The 16,545-nt window shown below is 38.7% G+C and overlaps 1 protein-coding gene across 3 annotated transcripts in view; it reads right to left on the bottom strand.

The window, feature by feature from the left end:
- Positions 1-16,545, bottom strand: part of tbc1d16 (TBC1 domain family, member 16) — a 113,708-nt gene that overhangs the window by 24,592 nt on the left and 72,571 nt on the right. For all 3 annotated transcript variants that reach the window (XM_080209587.1, XM_080209589.1, XM_080209588.1), the window contains 4 exons: positions 14,463-14,597; positions 12,777-12,963; positions 11,385-11,564; positions 2,255-2,401 (listed from right to left, as the gene is read on the bottom strand). In XM_080209587.1, the coding sequence (XP_080065713.1) occupies positions 2,255-2,401; positions 11,385-11,564; positions 12,777-12,963; positions 14,463-14,597 (649 nt within the window). The remainder of the gene's footprint in view (positions 1-2,254; positions 2,402-11,384; positions 11,565-12,776; positions 12,964-14,462; positions 14,598-16,545) is intronic.

Below are 16,545 nucleotides of genomic sequence, written 5' to 3'. Positions count from 1 at the left end.
TGCAGACACAGCAATTGTAGAAACATTGGCTTGGGGTTTTCTGCCATTGCACTTGGCAGTCTGCAATTTTGAACCCATTGAAATAAATGCAAAACAAATCAAGGATTGGCAAGCAAAAGTAGAAAAACAGGCTGCTAAATCATGTTCCCAAATAAATATATAGAAACAAGGCTCTAACCAAAACTGAATAGGGCACTGCACTTTGTAAATCTAGAACATCAACAGAACACTAATTATAAATACTTTTTTAAATGGAGTTACAAGCAATCCTCTATATAAACTGAAGATGTCTTTTAAAAGAGTATTGTAACAATATTTTGGTACTTAAGACAAGTGGAAATAAACTGTTGTGAAGAAAAGGCTTTAAACTACAATGTTTCCTTTCAAATCCAGGTTGAGGCCTAAACACAAAAGGCTCATGTTTAAATTGGAAGAAATAGTTTCATTCATACAGAATTTATTCTTTAAGCTTTTCTCAACTTTAGTATATCTTCTGGTGGGGAAATCCAGAGAAGGGGCACAATCTGAAAGTTAGAGCTAGGACATTAAGTAAAATCAAGAAATGTTTTTTCAGGCAAAGGGTAGTGCTAATCTGGAACTCTTTTCCCAAAAGTCTGTGGAAGCTGGGTTAAGCAAAATTTTCAAAGACTGAACTTGATAGATCTTTATTACGTAAAGGCATCAAGGGATGTGGATCAATGACAGGTAGTCATTGATCCACAATTGAGTCAACTGTGTTCTGAATAGCAGGACAGGCTCAGGAGCTGAATAACCTACTCCTATTGTGTTTGCCTCCAGCACAGACAGCATGCAACTGGCACTGTCATAACTGCTGAAACTGAGGAATTACCAAAATGCAGTTCTGATCAATGCACCCTCAGGTTCACTTCTCCTTCATTTAGAATGCCTTTCTTTGGTCTTTACTCACCTCATCTCCCAAAAATTCAGTTGTTACTGGAAATTCTACCCATGAGGAACATGAAGTATCAACTTGGTTCTAAATTACTGCAATGAGATGTATTAAGAGGCCCTATTACTTGCCCACTTTTTAAAATGTATATTCTTCTTGTTTTAGGTTTTGCTCACCCAGCCCCCACCACTCTCCGACTAAAAAAATGCTTGATGACTCATGTAACAGCCTGTGGGCATCGATATACAAATTTCATATCACTGTGGTACAAACTATTCACTGATTCCAATGTTGATAAAAGATAGTCACGGTTAACTGCCTGCAGTGCCATTTAAAAATTTTTATTTTATACTTTGGATAAACATTAAGGACTACACCCTAGTAAAAAGGAAAGGAAGACATCTGGAAATAAGAGCAGCTTGAAAAATGGACATCCACTGTGGATCCAGGCAGATATTCTGGAAAATCAGGGAAAATGTGATAAATTATTTTAATGCTACAATTAAACTAAATGTAATAAATTTTTGGCTTGCCCTACATGTGTCAAAATTAAATCAAAGAAAAACTAACATATCTGGTCTGTATATGTAATTTTAACCTGCTCATTTTATAGACTTATAAAAGAAACAGATGATGCAACACCCAACACTTTTAATAAGAATATATTTGCTAAACACACTTAATTTCACTTTCTATGCATTGTGAATATCATAGCTAAATGAAATGAGATTAAACATCTGCACAGATGGCTCACAGCACTTACATTTACTAAAATGTGATTATTGCAATTTAATAACTGTTACTTTCCCCACTGCATAGAACTGAGTTCTAAAATCATGCACCCTGTCTTGTGTACAATATCTGCCAAAGAGAAAAAAAAAACTTGCCATCATTTTTTAAAAAATGAAGCCAAAGGATTCTTCCCTACTTCAATAACACTACACACAGTAATGAAAGAACAAGGACATCAGTATAACGTCAAAGCATCACTATGTTCACATTGCTGAGATCCCTGAAAAATATATTTACAATTATTTTATTATTATTTATAGTTCTGTCACCATTCTGGTTAATTAACAATGAACAAGGCATTACCAATAAGACATTGTTCAAGGAACTTATGTTGCAAAGGAACAAAACAAACAATCCATCATTACATTATTAATACAGAAGTAACAAGACTTCTGAACAATCCCTTAATAGGCCTCTTAATTTTTCATGATCTTTGATTATATTGAGGGGTTTTAACTTATCTAAACAGTGTGCTAAACATAATCTATTCCATTTGAAAAGATATACATTCAATCACAGTTTATAAGCAAAAATATTTCAATGAGATCCTACCTTCCTTAGGACAATCTCTCCACTCATATGCATGGCCAGGTTGCCGAAATGAAGCAGCATCTGGTCTGTTGCTAACTGCTGTTCAATCACGTCATCCCCGTAAATCACAACAATGGCCACACAGACAAACAGGTGGAAGTAGTCAGTCTGCAAGACACATATACATAATGATTTCACTAACAGACAAAAATCTAAGGTACACACTAATCATTCATCATTACAAATATAAGATCTGCAAGACTGATAGCCAACTCACTGACTTATCAGTAACTGAATTACTGCTACCACTTTATGATGGGCGCATGGAAAGACGTACAACAATCTTCCAAACAACTCCTTGAGAAGGTTACTTGTCTTGATTTTATTAAACCTTGAAGAAGACATGGCTCTATGTTTTGTGCACAGCTTTAACATAACTACTAAATTATCTTCTTCTTCCTTAGTGCCAAATACACCCCTTCATTCATGCAGCAAATCTTTCAGCTGTTTACTCATGAATGAAACTTAAATAATCATTAAAAAAATTGTCTTGAAACACAAGCCAGCCATTTCTGGTTGGGCCAGCTTTTAAATTCATATGTGGTGATGTTAATTATATTTCACAACTCCACTTCTGTGCAAGGCATGTAACTCAACTCTTGAAACAAAAAAAATAGAAAGGATAAAAACATAGACTGGGAAGAAAATTATCCTTAAAATTTGCAAGTAACTATCACGAAGAACATGTTTGACTAATTACAACTCACACGAACCAGAGCATTGAAATGAAATTTACATGGGTCCTACTGGTATGTATTAATGAGATAAACTACTTCACTCTGGCAAGACATTGATCTTTACCTGCGTTTTAACCATCAAACACAATATTAATTTGCTTTATAATGCTGAACCATTTGTACAAATAACTTATGAAGTCTTTTATAAACAACATTGTTACCAGGCTGAAGACTATTCAGTCTTGGATGTTTTCTAGTACATGTATTCGTGCAACTTTCTGCTACTTTCCAGCTGTGCGGTAAGGCACGGTGGCACAGTAGTTAGCACTGCAGCCTCACAGCACCAGGGACCTGGGTTTGATTCCCAGTTTGGGTTACTGCCTAAGTGGAGTTTGCTCATTCTCCCTGTGTCTGCGTGGGTTTCCTCCCACAGTCCAAAGATGTGCCAGTTAGGTGAACTGGCCATATAAATTCTCCCTCAGTGTACCCAAACAGATGCTGGAGTGTGGCAATTAGGGGATTTTCACAGTAACTTCAATGCAGTGTTAATGTAAGTTACTTGTGACTAATAAGTAAACTTTAAACAAAACTTTAAGGAATTCTGTTGAAAGTACTAGGTCACTTGCTCCTTCACTGAACTTTGCCTTGCCAGCCAACAATTGCAATTCATGTGGAGAAGGATATTTGTTGAAGGTTTCAGCATCAAAAATGAAATGGAAAATGGCATTAAAAAGAATTTGAATTGACAAATTTCATCAGCAAGCATGGGAGGAGACAAGCCATACATCCCATCAAGCCTGTCACATCAGCCCATGAGTAAAATAATGGAATGTGCATAAAAGTAGCAAATGAAATTCAACGTCAGTAAATGTTTCTGATCAAAGCAACAACAATTATACTTTGAATAGGAAGGTTGGGTGATGTGAAAGAGCAGAGGGATTTGGGGGCTCAGGTTTACAAGAACTTACACGTAGCACTTCATGGTGAAATAGGAGTTCTTTTAAACAGCCAACAGAATACTAAAATTTTATGGTGAGGGGGATAGAATACTAAGTTGAGGTGTAATGATTAATTTACATGAAACACAAATAATGGAGTCATGTTTTTAGGTTTGGACTCCTCACTTAAGGGAAGATTTTGGGGCAACAGAAAGAGAGCAGTGTGGATTCATTCAGATGGTGCCTAGTAAAGAAGTACAAATATAGAAAGATATTTTAATAACTAGGTTGTTCGGAACAAGTGAGAGTATAGAGTTGTTTGATAGATGTGTCCAAAGGCCAACCATCTTCAGCTGCTTCTTCAATGACCTTCCTTCCATCATAAGTTTAGAAGTGGGGATGTTCGCTGATGGTTGCACAATGTTCAACACCATTTAATACTCCTCAGATACTGAAGCAGTCCATGTCCAAATGCAACAAGACCTGGACAATATCGAGGCTTGGGCTGACAAGTGGCAAGTTACATTTGTGCCCTACATTGCCAGGCAATGACCATCTCCAACAAGAGAGAATCTGATCATCATCTCTTGACATACGATGGCATTACCATTACTGAAACTCCCACCATCAAAATGTTGGGCTCACTATTGACCAGAAACTGAATTGGACTAGCCACATAAATACTGTGACTGGCTCTTGTAGTCAGAGGCTAGGAATCCTGTGGTGAGTAACTCACTTCCTGCCTTCCCAAAGCCTGTCCACAATCAATAGGGCGCAAGTCAGGAGTGTGATGGAATATTCTTCACTTGCGTGGATGAGTGCAGCTTCCACAACACACAAGAATCTTGTCACCTATCCAGGACAAAGCATATTGGCATCCATTCCACAAACATTCACTTCCTCTACCCATTTATGAACAGTAGCAGCAGTGTGTGCCATCAACAAGATGCACTGCAGGAACTCACCAAGGGTCCTTGCACAGCACCTTCCAAACACATGACCACTATCATTCAGAAGGACAAGTACAGCAGATACATGGGAACAGGCCACCTGGGAGTTCCCCTCCAATCCAATCACCAGCCTGACTTGGAAATATATCACCATTCCTTCATAGTTGTTGGGTCAAGATCCCGGAACTCCCTCTCATGTGGTTGCATCTATACCCATGGACTGTAGCAGTTCAACAGGGCAGCTTACCACCACCTTTTTAAGCACAATTAGAGACAGGAAAAGAATGCTGGCCTAGCCAGCGAAGCCCACATCCCTTCAATGAATAAAAAGGTGTTTAAATTTATGAAGTGAAGAAATTGGACACATTAGATAGAGAAACATATTTAGTGATTTTGGGATCTAAACAAGGGAATATAGAGACTAAATTAGGTGCAAGCTGTTAAAGTGGAGGACAAGAGAAACATTTTTACACAGCGGGTTGCAAGATTGTGGAATGCATTTCTACAGTTGGACTGAAATCAAGTTGCTGATGTTAAGCTTCACCACACTCTAGCCAACTGAGCTAACCAGCCCTTTTTGTGCTACATTAAAGGCACTCTATAATTCCAAATTGTTCAGACAAATGCACTGCATACAAAATTAATTTGTCAAGAATACAGGTAGCCTACTAGATAGGTGCTTTCCTTCCTCACTCTTGGAATTAACCATACATTGCAGGAAAATGGCAAAGTAGTGAAGAGAATGGGTAACTTTCAGGGAAATCAAGGACTCTGGTTGTCAGAAAGAATCTGTTAAATATAAGCTCTTTCTAACTTCCAAAACAGCATTTTACAGGTACTCTAAGTGGGCAGTTGCTCCAAGGATGATTAATTAGGTAACCATGAAACTAGAATGAACCTTGACAGCATCTAAAAGATTTTCAATTGACAAAATGAATAGTGATAGATCTAGATAACCATGAAGCAAAAACAATTGATTATACTGTAAACTGCCTGAACAGGGGCCTTGTAAGAAATGTGCTGCAGCCTCTCATAGACAGACCCAATGTGAGACTTGGTTGTGTAGAAGAACAGTTGGTGATTTAAAAGGAATAACATTGCACATGTTCCTTGAGAATTGCATGGAAGTGTTGGTATTGAGGTTGGAATCAAGGAAAGATTTGACACACTTGGTTGCACCGTGGATTGACAACAATGATGTGTGTCATCCTAGTCAGAAACTATGACTGTCAGAGCAACATTTAAAATTCATTGCACCCAATAATAATGGGGAAAAATATTGTTGCTTTGATTTAAATGGAACCAAACCAAGTATAGTAACGAAGTATCAAAGACTGGCGACTGTGGGAAAACAATAGGAAACAGTTGAAGAGTTAACATGGAAGCAAGAAAAGGCATTTTATGGCTTCAACTGCTTCTTTTCTGTCATATACACATATTAATATCAAGGTAACCATGCGGCATATTAACTTAATAGTCATTGGAACTGCAGCAGAGTACCTTGAACATACCCAGACTGCTTTCCCCAACTGGAAGGGATTGAAAAATTGTATAATTGAGAATTCATCAATATAATCAGATGCCATGCACGTACGTGCATGTGTGTGGGGAAAGGGAGGTGGGGGGAAGTGGCATCCAGGGAAGGATGCAAGAGCATGAAGTGCAAGAAAACACTGACAGAAGCAAATCAATTCCTGATCAAAAGATTGAAAGTTAAATTCTTAGACCCTTACCACTTTAGTTATTCAGCTCAGATGACTGAGTTTTGTCAAGAAATTGTAATGGACAGCTCATTCTACTTAAGTTCTGGTTGGTGAATCAAGATGGGGCCTGGCAGAGTAATTTATGGATAAGTTTATTATAATGAATATTATGATCATTTCATTTGATGGAGAATAGTAGCCAATTTATGGTCATGTCAGGAAGGAAATTTTTTTAGTGAACATATACAATTTGGTATGAAATAATACAACAAAAATGCTCGGATCATCCTCTACTTCACTTTTTCTAATATTTTGTTTGTGTTTTTAAAAAAATCCACTGGTTTACTAATTAAATCTAAATCAAAAATAATCAGACCAGCTTGATTTTTGTACAATTATTTTGGCATTTCAATGGTGCTGAGTTAGTAAATCAAAAATTAAAAGAGTGCACTGTGTAAAAGGACAGCAGTTATCCTATTTAGGACAACATCGACAGAATGGAATGTAACAGTTGTTTTATCCCACATTCATCTGAAACAATCATTTTAAGCAACAAAGTTTCTCTCACCCTCTCAAGCTGCTGTCATTATATAATTCACATTCTTTTCACTACAGTACCAGGAAAAGAAAGAACAGCATCATTGTTTAAAGATCAAAATCAGCAATCTGCAAATTTTTGTTGTTGGGCCTTTTGCAATGGAGGAGAGAGTGGCAGTGGGTGTAAATAAGAGAGGGGAAGATGGTCCACACAGACTAATGACTGACAAACTGTACTGCTGGCTTGAATGTGAACTGAACACTCAGGCTATCCACAACTTAATATCTATCTGGTGGTGCTGCCCTCAGTGGACCAAAAACAAATCTCATCTGTTCTAAACGGTTACTGCACCCAGAAGCAGAACCACATTTTAATCTTACCATATAATTACCAAAGTTGGTGTCACTGGTTGCTAACATACTATAATGTAAATACACCATTAAACACAGTTACCCAACAGATAATTTCAAAAAGTGTTAAATTCAGCTGTTCGCAGGACCATAAAAAGTATGTTCAGTTGGTCATGTGAGCTTTAGTGCTCTGCCATAAAATTATAGTTGATCTGCAATCTCAAATCCACCTTCACATCCAATCCTCATAGTCCATGATTCCCTTAAGAGTTCAAAAATCAATGACTGAGCTCTAAAATACAGCACTCCAAAGATTCACAACCCTCCGAGTGAAACAATTTCCCCTCATTCGAGTCCTAAATGATCGACCCCTGGTCTTGAGACTATGTCCCCTTGCCTCTCAAGTATCTACCCTATCGAGCTCTCTCTTATTTATTAGATCACCTCATTCTTATTAACGCCATACAGTAATAAACCCATTCAATGCAATCACTCCTCAGAAAGACAGCCCTCTCATTCCAGGAATCTCTCATAAACCTCCATTGCACCGACTATATCACAAGCATTCTTTCCATAGTTGGAGATCAAAACTGCAAAGACTTACTTTAGGTGTGGCTTCATCAAATCCCTGTATAAAAATAGCAGAAGATCCTTACTCCAAACCTTTGCAACAAATGTCAACATATCATTTGTCTTCTTAAATGCTTCCAGTACGTGCATTTCACTAATGTAACACAAGGACACCCAAATCTCAGAACACCAACATTTGATTGTTCATAAGTAAAATATTACGGATAACTAGAAATCTAAAATAAAATCAAAAATTGCTGGAAACACTCAGAAAATCAAGGAGTATCCGTGGAGAGAATCAAAACTGACGTTTCAGATTGAGATGAGCATTCATTAGAAATAAATAAATAAAGATGGAAATGGTTTTGAGCCATTAGAAGGAGGAAGGTTGTCTATGATAGGGTTTTTAAAAATTTATTCATGAGATGTGAGTATCGTTGGCTGAATCAGCATTATTGTTAATCCCCAATTGTCCAAGATTGGTGGAACGGCAAATTGCGCGGAGGGTGTGGAGAGTCTGAAGAAGGATCTAGATAGGCTGGGCGAATGGGCCAGGAAACGGCAAATGGAATTTAATGTTGGCAAGTGCGAGGTGGTCCACTTTGGCAGGAATAATGGTAGGAAGGACTATTACTTACGGGGCGAAAAACTGCAGCAGGCGACGGTGCAGAGGGACCTCGGGGTCCTTGTGCATGAGTCGCAAAAACCCAGCCTGCAGGTGCAGCAGGTGGTCAGGAAGGCTAATGGGATCCTGGCCTTCATAGCGAGGGGGATTGAATATAAAAGTAAGGAGGTCTTGCTGCAGCTGTATAGGGCACTGGTGAGGCCGCAGCTGGGGTACTGTGTGCAGTTTTGGTCGCCGCACTTACGCAAGGATATTTTGGCCTTGGAGGGAGTGCAGAGGAGGTTTACTAGGCTGATACCGGAGTTGAGGGGGTTGAGCTATGAGGAGAGGCTGAATAAATTAGGCTTGTACACGTTAGAGTTTAGAAGAATGAGGGGAAATCTCATTGAGACGTATAAGATGATGAATGGGATGGATAGGATAGAGGTGGAGAGGCTCTTTCCGCTCAGAAAGGACAGTAGGGCTAGGGGGCACAGCCTCAAGATAAAGGGGGGGCGGTTTAGAACGGAGTTGAGGAGGAACTTCTTCACTCAAAGGGTGGTGAATCTCTGGAATTCTCTGCCCGTTGAGGTGGTGGAGGGTGCCTCGCTAAATATCTTTAAGATGCGGGTTGATGGGTTTTTGATAAGCGAGGGGACTAAGGGTTATGGGGAGAGAGCGGGAATGTGGAACTGAGACACGACAGATCAGCCATGATCTTATTGAATGGTGGGGCAGGCTCGAAGGGCTGGATGGCCTACTCCTGCTCCTATTTCTTATGTTTCGTTGAACTGACTGGCTTGTTAGGCCATTTCAGAGGGCCTTTAAGAGTCAACCACATTGCAGTGGATCTGGGATCGCATGTTGGCCAGACCAGGTAAGGAGGCAGATTTCCTTCAAGGACATGAGCGAATCAGATGGGTATTTCTGACAATCGTCATCATTAGTCATTTAGTTCCAGATTTAAAAAATTTTTTTTTTATTGAAGTCAAATTTCATTATCTACCATGGAAGTATTTGAATCCGAGACTGCAGAGCATTACCCTGGATCTCTGGATTATTAGTATAGGAACAATACCATTACATCATCGCCACAAATGCTCCCTGATTTTCTGAGCACTTCCAGAATTTTTTGGTTTTATTTCAGATTTCCAGTATCTGCAGTATTTTCTGCCATTGAAAAATACTCTGCTTATCTATTAGTATCAAAGTGAATGACCTTTCCTTTCCCCAGGTTATACGCCATCTGCCACCACATCACCCAATAACTTTATCTACAAATATTCCTTTGCAGATTCTTTTGTATCTCCTCACAACTTATTTTCCCACCTAGTCTTGTTTCATCAGCAGAGTTGAATGCATTACATTCAGTCCTCTTATCTGAGTCATTAACACAGATTTTAATCAATTGAGGGCAGATTCTTATAGCACCTCATTACTAAGTTTGCTAAACTGAAAAACTGCTTATTTCTGCTCACTGCTTTCCATCTTTTAACTACTTGTAATCTCATGAGCTCTTATTTCGTGCAATGTTTTGCATGGCACTTAATTGAATGCCTTTTGAAAATCCAATTCTTCTGAAATCTTCAAAAAATTCTGATAGGGAAGAGTGTTTGAAAAATGCCTCATTAGATCATGCTGGCTGTGCCTAACCATATCAGGATTTTATAATGGCAGTGTTACCATTTCCTTAATAATGGATTTCAGCATTTCCCCAACTAATGTCAAGCTAATTGACCTGTAGTTTCCCTTTTCCTCTCTCCCTTTCTTGAACAATTACATTATATTTTCTACCCACCGATCCAATGATTCCAGAATATAGTTTATAGAAACAGTAACAGCTTTGTAAACATGAATTTGTCCTTTAAGCAACTAGTACAACTATGAAGCAAGCATTATTGCAGCACAATAGCCAACAAAGCAATTAGAATGCTGAACTATACAGGCAGAATGTTACAATTTGGTGCAGGTTGAGCTGTAACAAAGCTCTGGTTAGATGACATCTTGATTACTACATCCAATTTTGTTCAGAGATTTAAGCTTAAAAAAGCACAAAGATGTATGTGATAGATACCAGGCTCCAACTGCAGGATTTGGGAGAAAGAAGAAATTTGGGCTTTTCAATCTCAAAAAGGTGTCTGAAAGGTACTCGGGGTATTGTAAACTATGTGGGAAGGATGGATTGAAAAGATTACAAATTAAATTATTACTGTAGGGTAGTAGGGCACTGGTTCAATCTAGGTAAATATAGGCCTGATGTCAAGACATCTTTCTTCACACAGGGTTTATCAACACATGGAATACTTCTGGATAGTGTCTTTCTGCACAGATCAGAAATGATGGCTAATTATCTCTCTGACGTATATATATCAGTCTGAAAGACATGCTGGTTAGCTGCATTGACCTGAACAGGTGCCGCAGTGTGGCGACTCAGGGAATTTCACAGTAATTTCATTGCAGTGTTAATGTAAGCCTTACTTGTGACTAATAAATAAACTTTAACTTTAATGATCCCCTCACATATATGGGGTGGATTCTAACTATGATTTTACCTGTAAAAGCAAAAGATTTTAATTATATCAAGAACAATCATAATGCTGCTATGTAAATACCAAACTCAAAGAGTCCAATTCAATCACTGGTACAAACTATGCTCAAATGTCTTGGTTTAAAAATAAAGCTACTGTAGGTTTGTTACTCTCGCAATCAGCATTTAACCAATCTACTTGACTAAACAAATGCCCATAAGAGCAAAGCTAACCTGGTAATGAGCCCAACATGCCTCCCAAATGCGAAGTGCCTCTGCTTCTGGAAACTCGCGTTTAAAGCAGAGCAGAATCCACCGATGGCAGAACAGCATTTGGAGTCCATCCTCACCCAGGGATACCAAATGCTGGTAAAAACGGGGGTGCATCAATCTCAGTAACTCTCTCAGGTACAGCTTTTAAAAAAAAACACTGCATTTTTAAAAATATCTACATGCATATTAGACATATATTGTACATGTACAAACGAACTGTACAGCTTGCATATTAAATTAATATATACATAATGTATAAACGAACTGTACAATGTTCTTAAACAGGGAGATTTGCCATGATTAAAAAAATTGAGTTCAAAGAAGAGTGCGTACATATAATTTAAGAAAAAGTGTTATTTTAAAAAACTGTCATATATATAATAGACAACCTAATAAATCATGCCTTGTTTATAATGCATGATGCAGTAGAGTTACTGATGCTCTAAATTACCTTTGTTTACACTGTATGAAGGATTCAGAACACCAATGCCAACGCTGGAATAACTGGAAATGGGAATGATTTATTCCTAATCATTGAAATCCTGATTTTTTCTAAACCATATACATGAAACTATAAAGTTAAATTTCAGTGACAAGATCCATTCAGTTGTTTAAGTGTTACAGAAACATAGGAAGTAGGAAGAGGCTGTTGGGCCCTTTGAGCCTGCTCTACCATTCATTGTGGCCATGGCTGATCATCCAACTCAATCCTGATCCTGCTTTCCCCCATATCCTTTGACTTCCTTCATCCCAAGGGTTATATCTAACTACATCGTAGAAACATACAATGCTTTGGCCTCACCAGTTTTCTATGGTAGCGAATTCCACAATCTTACCACTCTCTGGGTGAACAGATTGCTCCTCGTCTCAGTCCTAAAGGGATTACCCCATATCAGGAACAAAGAAAATTATAGCACAGCAACAGGCCCTTTGGCCCTCCAAGCCTGCATTGTCCATGTTGCCCGTCTGAACTAAAACCCCTAGCCCTCTGGGGATCATAACCCTCTATTCCCATCCTATTCATGTATTTAATCCTTGGACTGTGACCCCTGGTTCTGCTATAAGTATCCAAAATTAATTGCAGTTCTCATCAGAAATCATAAAAACTGTGAGAAATTAAGAAAATACTAAATGAAATCCATACTGTGTTTCACGAGACATGGTTTGTTCCCAAGTATCGTACATTGTAAAGGACTTTTAAGACAGCAGTTAACCTTGCTACGAGTATTTGCATTACCTAAAATTTGAAGCGCCATGTTAGAATTTAAAAAGTTTTCAAAAACTAAATTAGTTCCTTCAATCACTTTCATTGTCACTCAAAGAACATTTTTCTCCAGCTGACTTAGGACCTACCAGTTGTCTTTCCATATCATCATCCCGCGGTGAGCTGATGAAGATGGTATTCTGCATTAGTCCGACAAAACACCAAAATGTATCGGATTCATCCCTGACCTCTGACAAGATTGGAGCTACCAAATCAGACATTCCCTGGGAATATCCTATCTCAGGGCTATAAACTGCATAGTTCAGTAAAATCTTCCTGTAAAGATATTAAAATAAATTTGCATAAGTGCTACATTTTCAGAATTTTGATCATTTTTTTTATTCATGTAATGGATTTGGGATTCAATTATGTTTAAGTATTGTGAATTTTCACAAGTTAGAGAAAAAGACCGCAAGCTCCAGGTATCTGGAGATCATGTAGTCAGACATGGAAACTATTACTGATGCAAAACAGGTGGGTTGTTAAATAAACGCAGGTGCTCCCAAATATATGCATGCCATGAAAGCTCTGTTGCAGTCGGTGGACTCAAAATGTTAAAACTCTGATTCCCTCTTCACAAATGCTACCAGACCTGCTGAGTGTTTCCACCATTTCCTGTTTTTATTACATGTCGTGAGTTGGATTGGTCATTCCTGGGGGTTTTGCATGGAGCTAGAGTTTCAATGTGTGGGGTAGTGCAATGATAGTCATGATTGGCAGCTTTCTGGTCAACCCCAAATAGGTGCAGAATTCAGGAACCAAGCCCCAATTAATCAAGGGACGGAAACAAAAGAGACCCACATATTGAGAGGTCAGTTAATCAGGACCAGCAAAGGCTGTGAAGTCAGACAGCTTTACGAAAGCTAAGCCAGCAAGGAAATCAAACAGTGAAAGCAGTGAGAAGGTTATTGCAGGAAAAATTACTTCAAGTAGAACAAAATGATTTACTGTTTGAGACAACTGTTTATTAATTACTTGTATTATGAAAATACAAATAAGGAAATCCAATCATAATCTTTGCCTCTACGTTCCAGTGCTGTGAAATAAGGCAGCTTAATGAATCTTATCTGCCTTGTCTCGGTAAGTATTTGCTCGTTTTGCCTTTGGAAAGATTGAAGCACGTGTGCAAAAGTCATGAATATCCATTTACATTGCTGGGTTATGTTTTATTTAGCAATTGGGCAAAACAGCCATACCCTCCAATATAAAATGCTCCTGCTGCTGTTGGAAGTGAATGGAACCTCTCTACACCCAAAACAATATTTAAGACAGGAACCTGAACATATACCAATAAGTCATTATTTTTAAAAAGATCAAGGCCATCTGCATAATTTCATTGTAGCCTTGCATAACTCAAACCATTTCCTGTAGTCTTTGTGACATTTTCCACAGTCTCCTCAAAGCCAGATATTGGACATTCCCATGAATCAAATGTCGCTAATTGCTAGGCCATTGATCATGTGAAGTATCTGAGATAAAAAGGGATGACTTGCATTGGTTTCGTTTATCAAATTTTTCAAATGTGTCACAACATAGAATAAATTCCTCTAAAAGACAATCAATATTACGTAGTTAACATTGACATTAGTTGTGGCAAATTTGTATTTAATGCAACATTCAATCCTCTGCTAAATAAAAGACATTGTAAAATTGAAAGCATTCTGTAGTTTGGACTATTGCTCGCTGGGTACTTGCAAATTTGAGTATCATGGTGTCACTTTGTAAAGATATCTTCAAAACTATCAAATGTACATTGTCACTCACAACAGCCTTACCTCATAGCTTCCACATTGGGGTTGTCCTCTCCTTTGAAGAACTGTTTGGATCGATCAGTCCGAACCACGTCTTTATCAACAGTAAATTGAACTTTTCGCCAAAAATCTTCTTGTTCCTCTGCAGTCATAGACAATCTGGGAAAGGGAAATAATTCAAGCCTCAATTCCTGTAATTCAAACAGCTCGACTCCTTTCTTTCTGTATAGCTGCTTTTATGATGTGGGTATGCCGGCGTTGGACTGGCATAAACACAGTAAAAAGTCTGACAACACCAGGTTTTAGTCCAACACCTGACGAAGAGGCAGTCCCCTCGAAAGCTTGTGAGTATATTATCAAATAAATAGGTTGGACTAAAACCTGGTGTTGTCAGACTTTTAGCTGCTTTTACACAGCCATCCGGCAACAAGCTGGAGAAGGATCTGTTATTACCTTTTCCTTATTTCAGATCTACTGTAGGAACAGATGTTGAGTGAACCTATCACAATTATGATCGCATTTCTTGAGCTGAAATGTGAAAGATAAATGCAGTAATTTCCAATATATAATCGAAAAGTCAAAAAATATAAATTATATTTTTGACACAATGTTGATAGTGGCGAAGCTAATGAGCGCAACTGTTGAAAAGCAAAATTGTTCCTTTATAGCAAGTCATAATTAAACCCAGCAGAATTACCCTGAGATATTTTATGAAATTTAACATTTCCTTTCAATGTTGTTTTAAGCTTTGACTTTATTTTTATTTATAATGGAAAATATGATTTCAGGTAAACAAGGCAAGGGTTGTGCAGTTCTTGGCATTTCCTCAGTTCCATATTTTAATAAAACGGTATGATGGTATTTTGGTTAGCACTGCTGCCTCATAGGCCAGGAACTCGGGATCAATTCCGGCCTTGCATGACTGTGTGGAGTTTTCCATGTTCTCCCTGTGTCTGCGTGGGTTTCCTCCCACAGTCCAAAGATGTGCAGGTTAACTTGATTGGCTATGCTAAATTCCCCTTAGTGTCAAAGGGATTAGTACAATAAATATGTGGGGTTACGGGGATAAGACCTGAGTGGGATTGTTGTTGGTGCAGGGTTGATGGGCCAAATGGCCTCCGTCTGCACTGTAGGCATTCTATGATTCTATGAAGATCACTAACAAAATGTTCAGAAACATAGAAAATAGGAGTATTTGGCCCTTTGATCTTGCTATGCCATTCACTGTGAACATGGCTGATCTCCGACTTAATAGCTTAATCCCCCTTCCTCCCATATACTTTGATCCCTTTCGCCCCCAAGAGCTATATCTAACACCGTCTTCCACAATGTTTTGACCTCAACTGCTTTCTGTGGTAGTGAATTATACAGCTTACCACTCTGGGTGAAGCAATTTCTCCTCAGCTCAGTCCTAAAAGGTTTACCCCATAATTTTTTGTAATTTTTATTAATGATCTGGACTGTTTGTAATTTTTATTAATGATCTGGACGAGGGTATAGTTGGGTGGATTAGTAAATTTGCTGATGACACCAAAGTCGGAGGTGTGGTAGATAGTGATGAAGGGTGTCATAGTTTGCAGGAAGACTTAGACAGGTTGCAGAGCTGGGCCGAGAGGTGGCGGATGGAGTTTAATGCGGAGAAGTGTGAGGTAATTCACTTTGGTAGGAATAACAGATGTGTCGAGTATAGGGCTAACGGGAGGACTTTGAATAGTGTGGATGAGCAGAGGGATCTAGGTGTATGTGTACATAGATCCCTGAAAGTTGGGAGTCAAGTAGATAAGGTTGTTAAGAAGGCATACGGTGTCTTGGCGTTTATTGGTAGGGGGATTGAATTTAGGAGTCGCAGCGTCATGTTGCAACTGTACACAACTCTGGTGTGGCCGCACTTGGAGTACTGTGTGCAGTTCTGGTCCCCACATTACAGGAAGGATGTGGAGGCTTTGGAAAGGGTGCAGAGGAGGTTTACCAGGATGTTGCCTGGTATGGAGGGGAGGTCCTATGAGGAGAGGCTGAGGGATTTGGGGTTGTTTTCGCTGGAAAGAAGGCAGCTAAGAGGGGATCTTATTGAAACATATAAGATGATTAGAGGTTTAGATAGGGTGGA

The sequence above is a fragment of the Carcharhinus amblyrhynchos genome, chromosome 21, assembly GCF_965287045.1.
Source record: "Carcharhinus amblyrhynchos chromosome 21, sCarAmb.v2.hapA, whole genome shotgun sequence".
Classification (NCBI taxonomy): Eukaryota; Metazoa; Chordata; class Chondrichthyes; order Carcharhiniformes; family Carcharhinidae; genus Carcharhinus; species Carcharhinus amblyrhynchos.
This window is presented reverse-complemented; position numbering and strand designations above follow the sequence as displayed.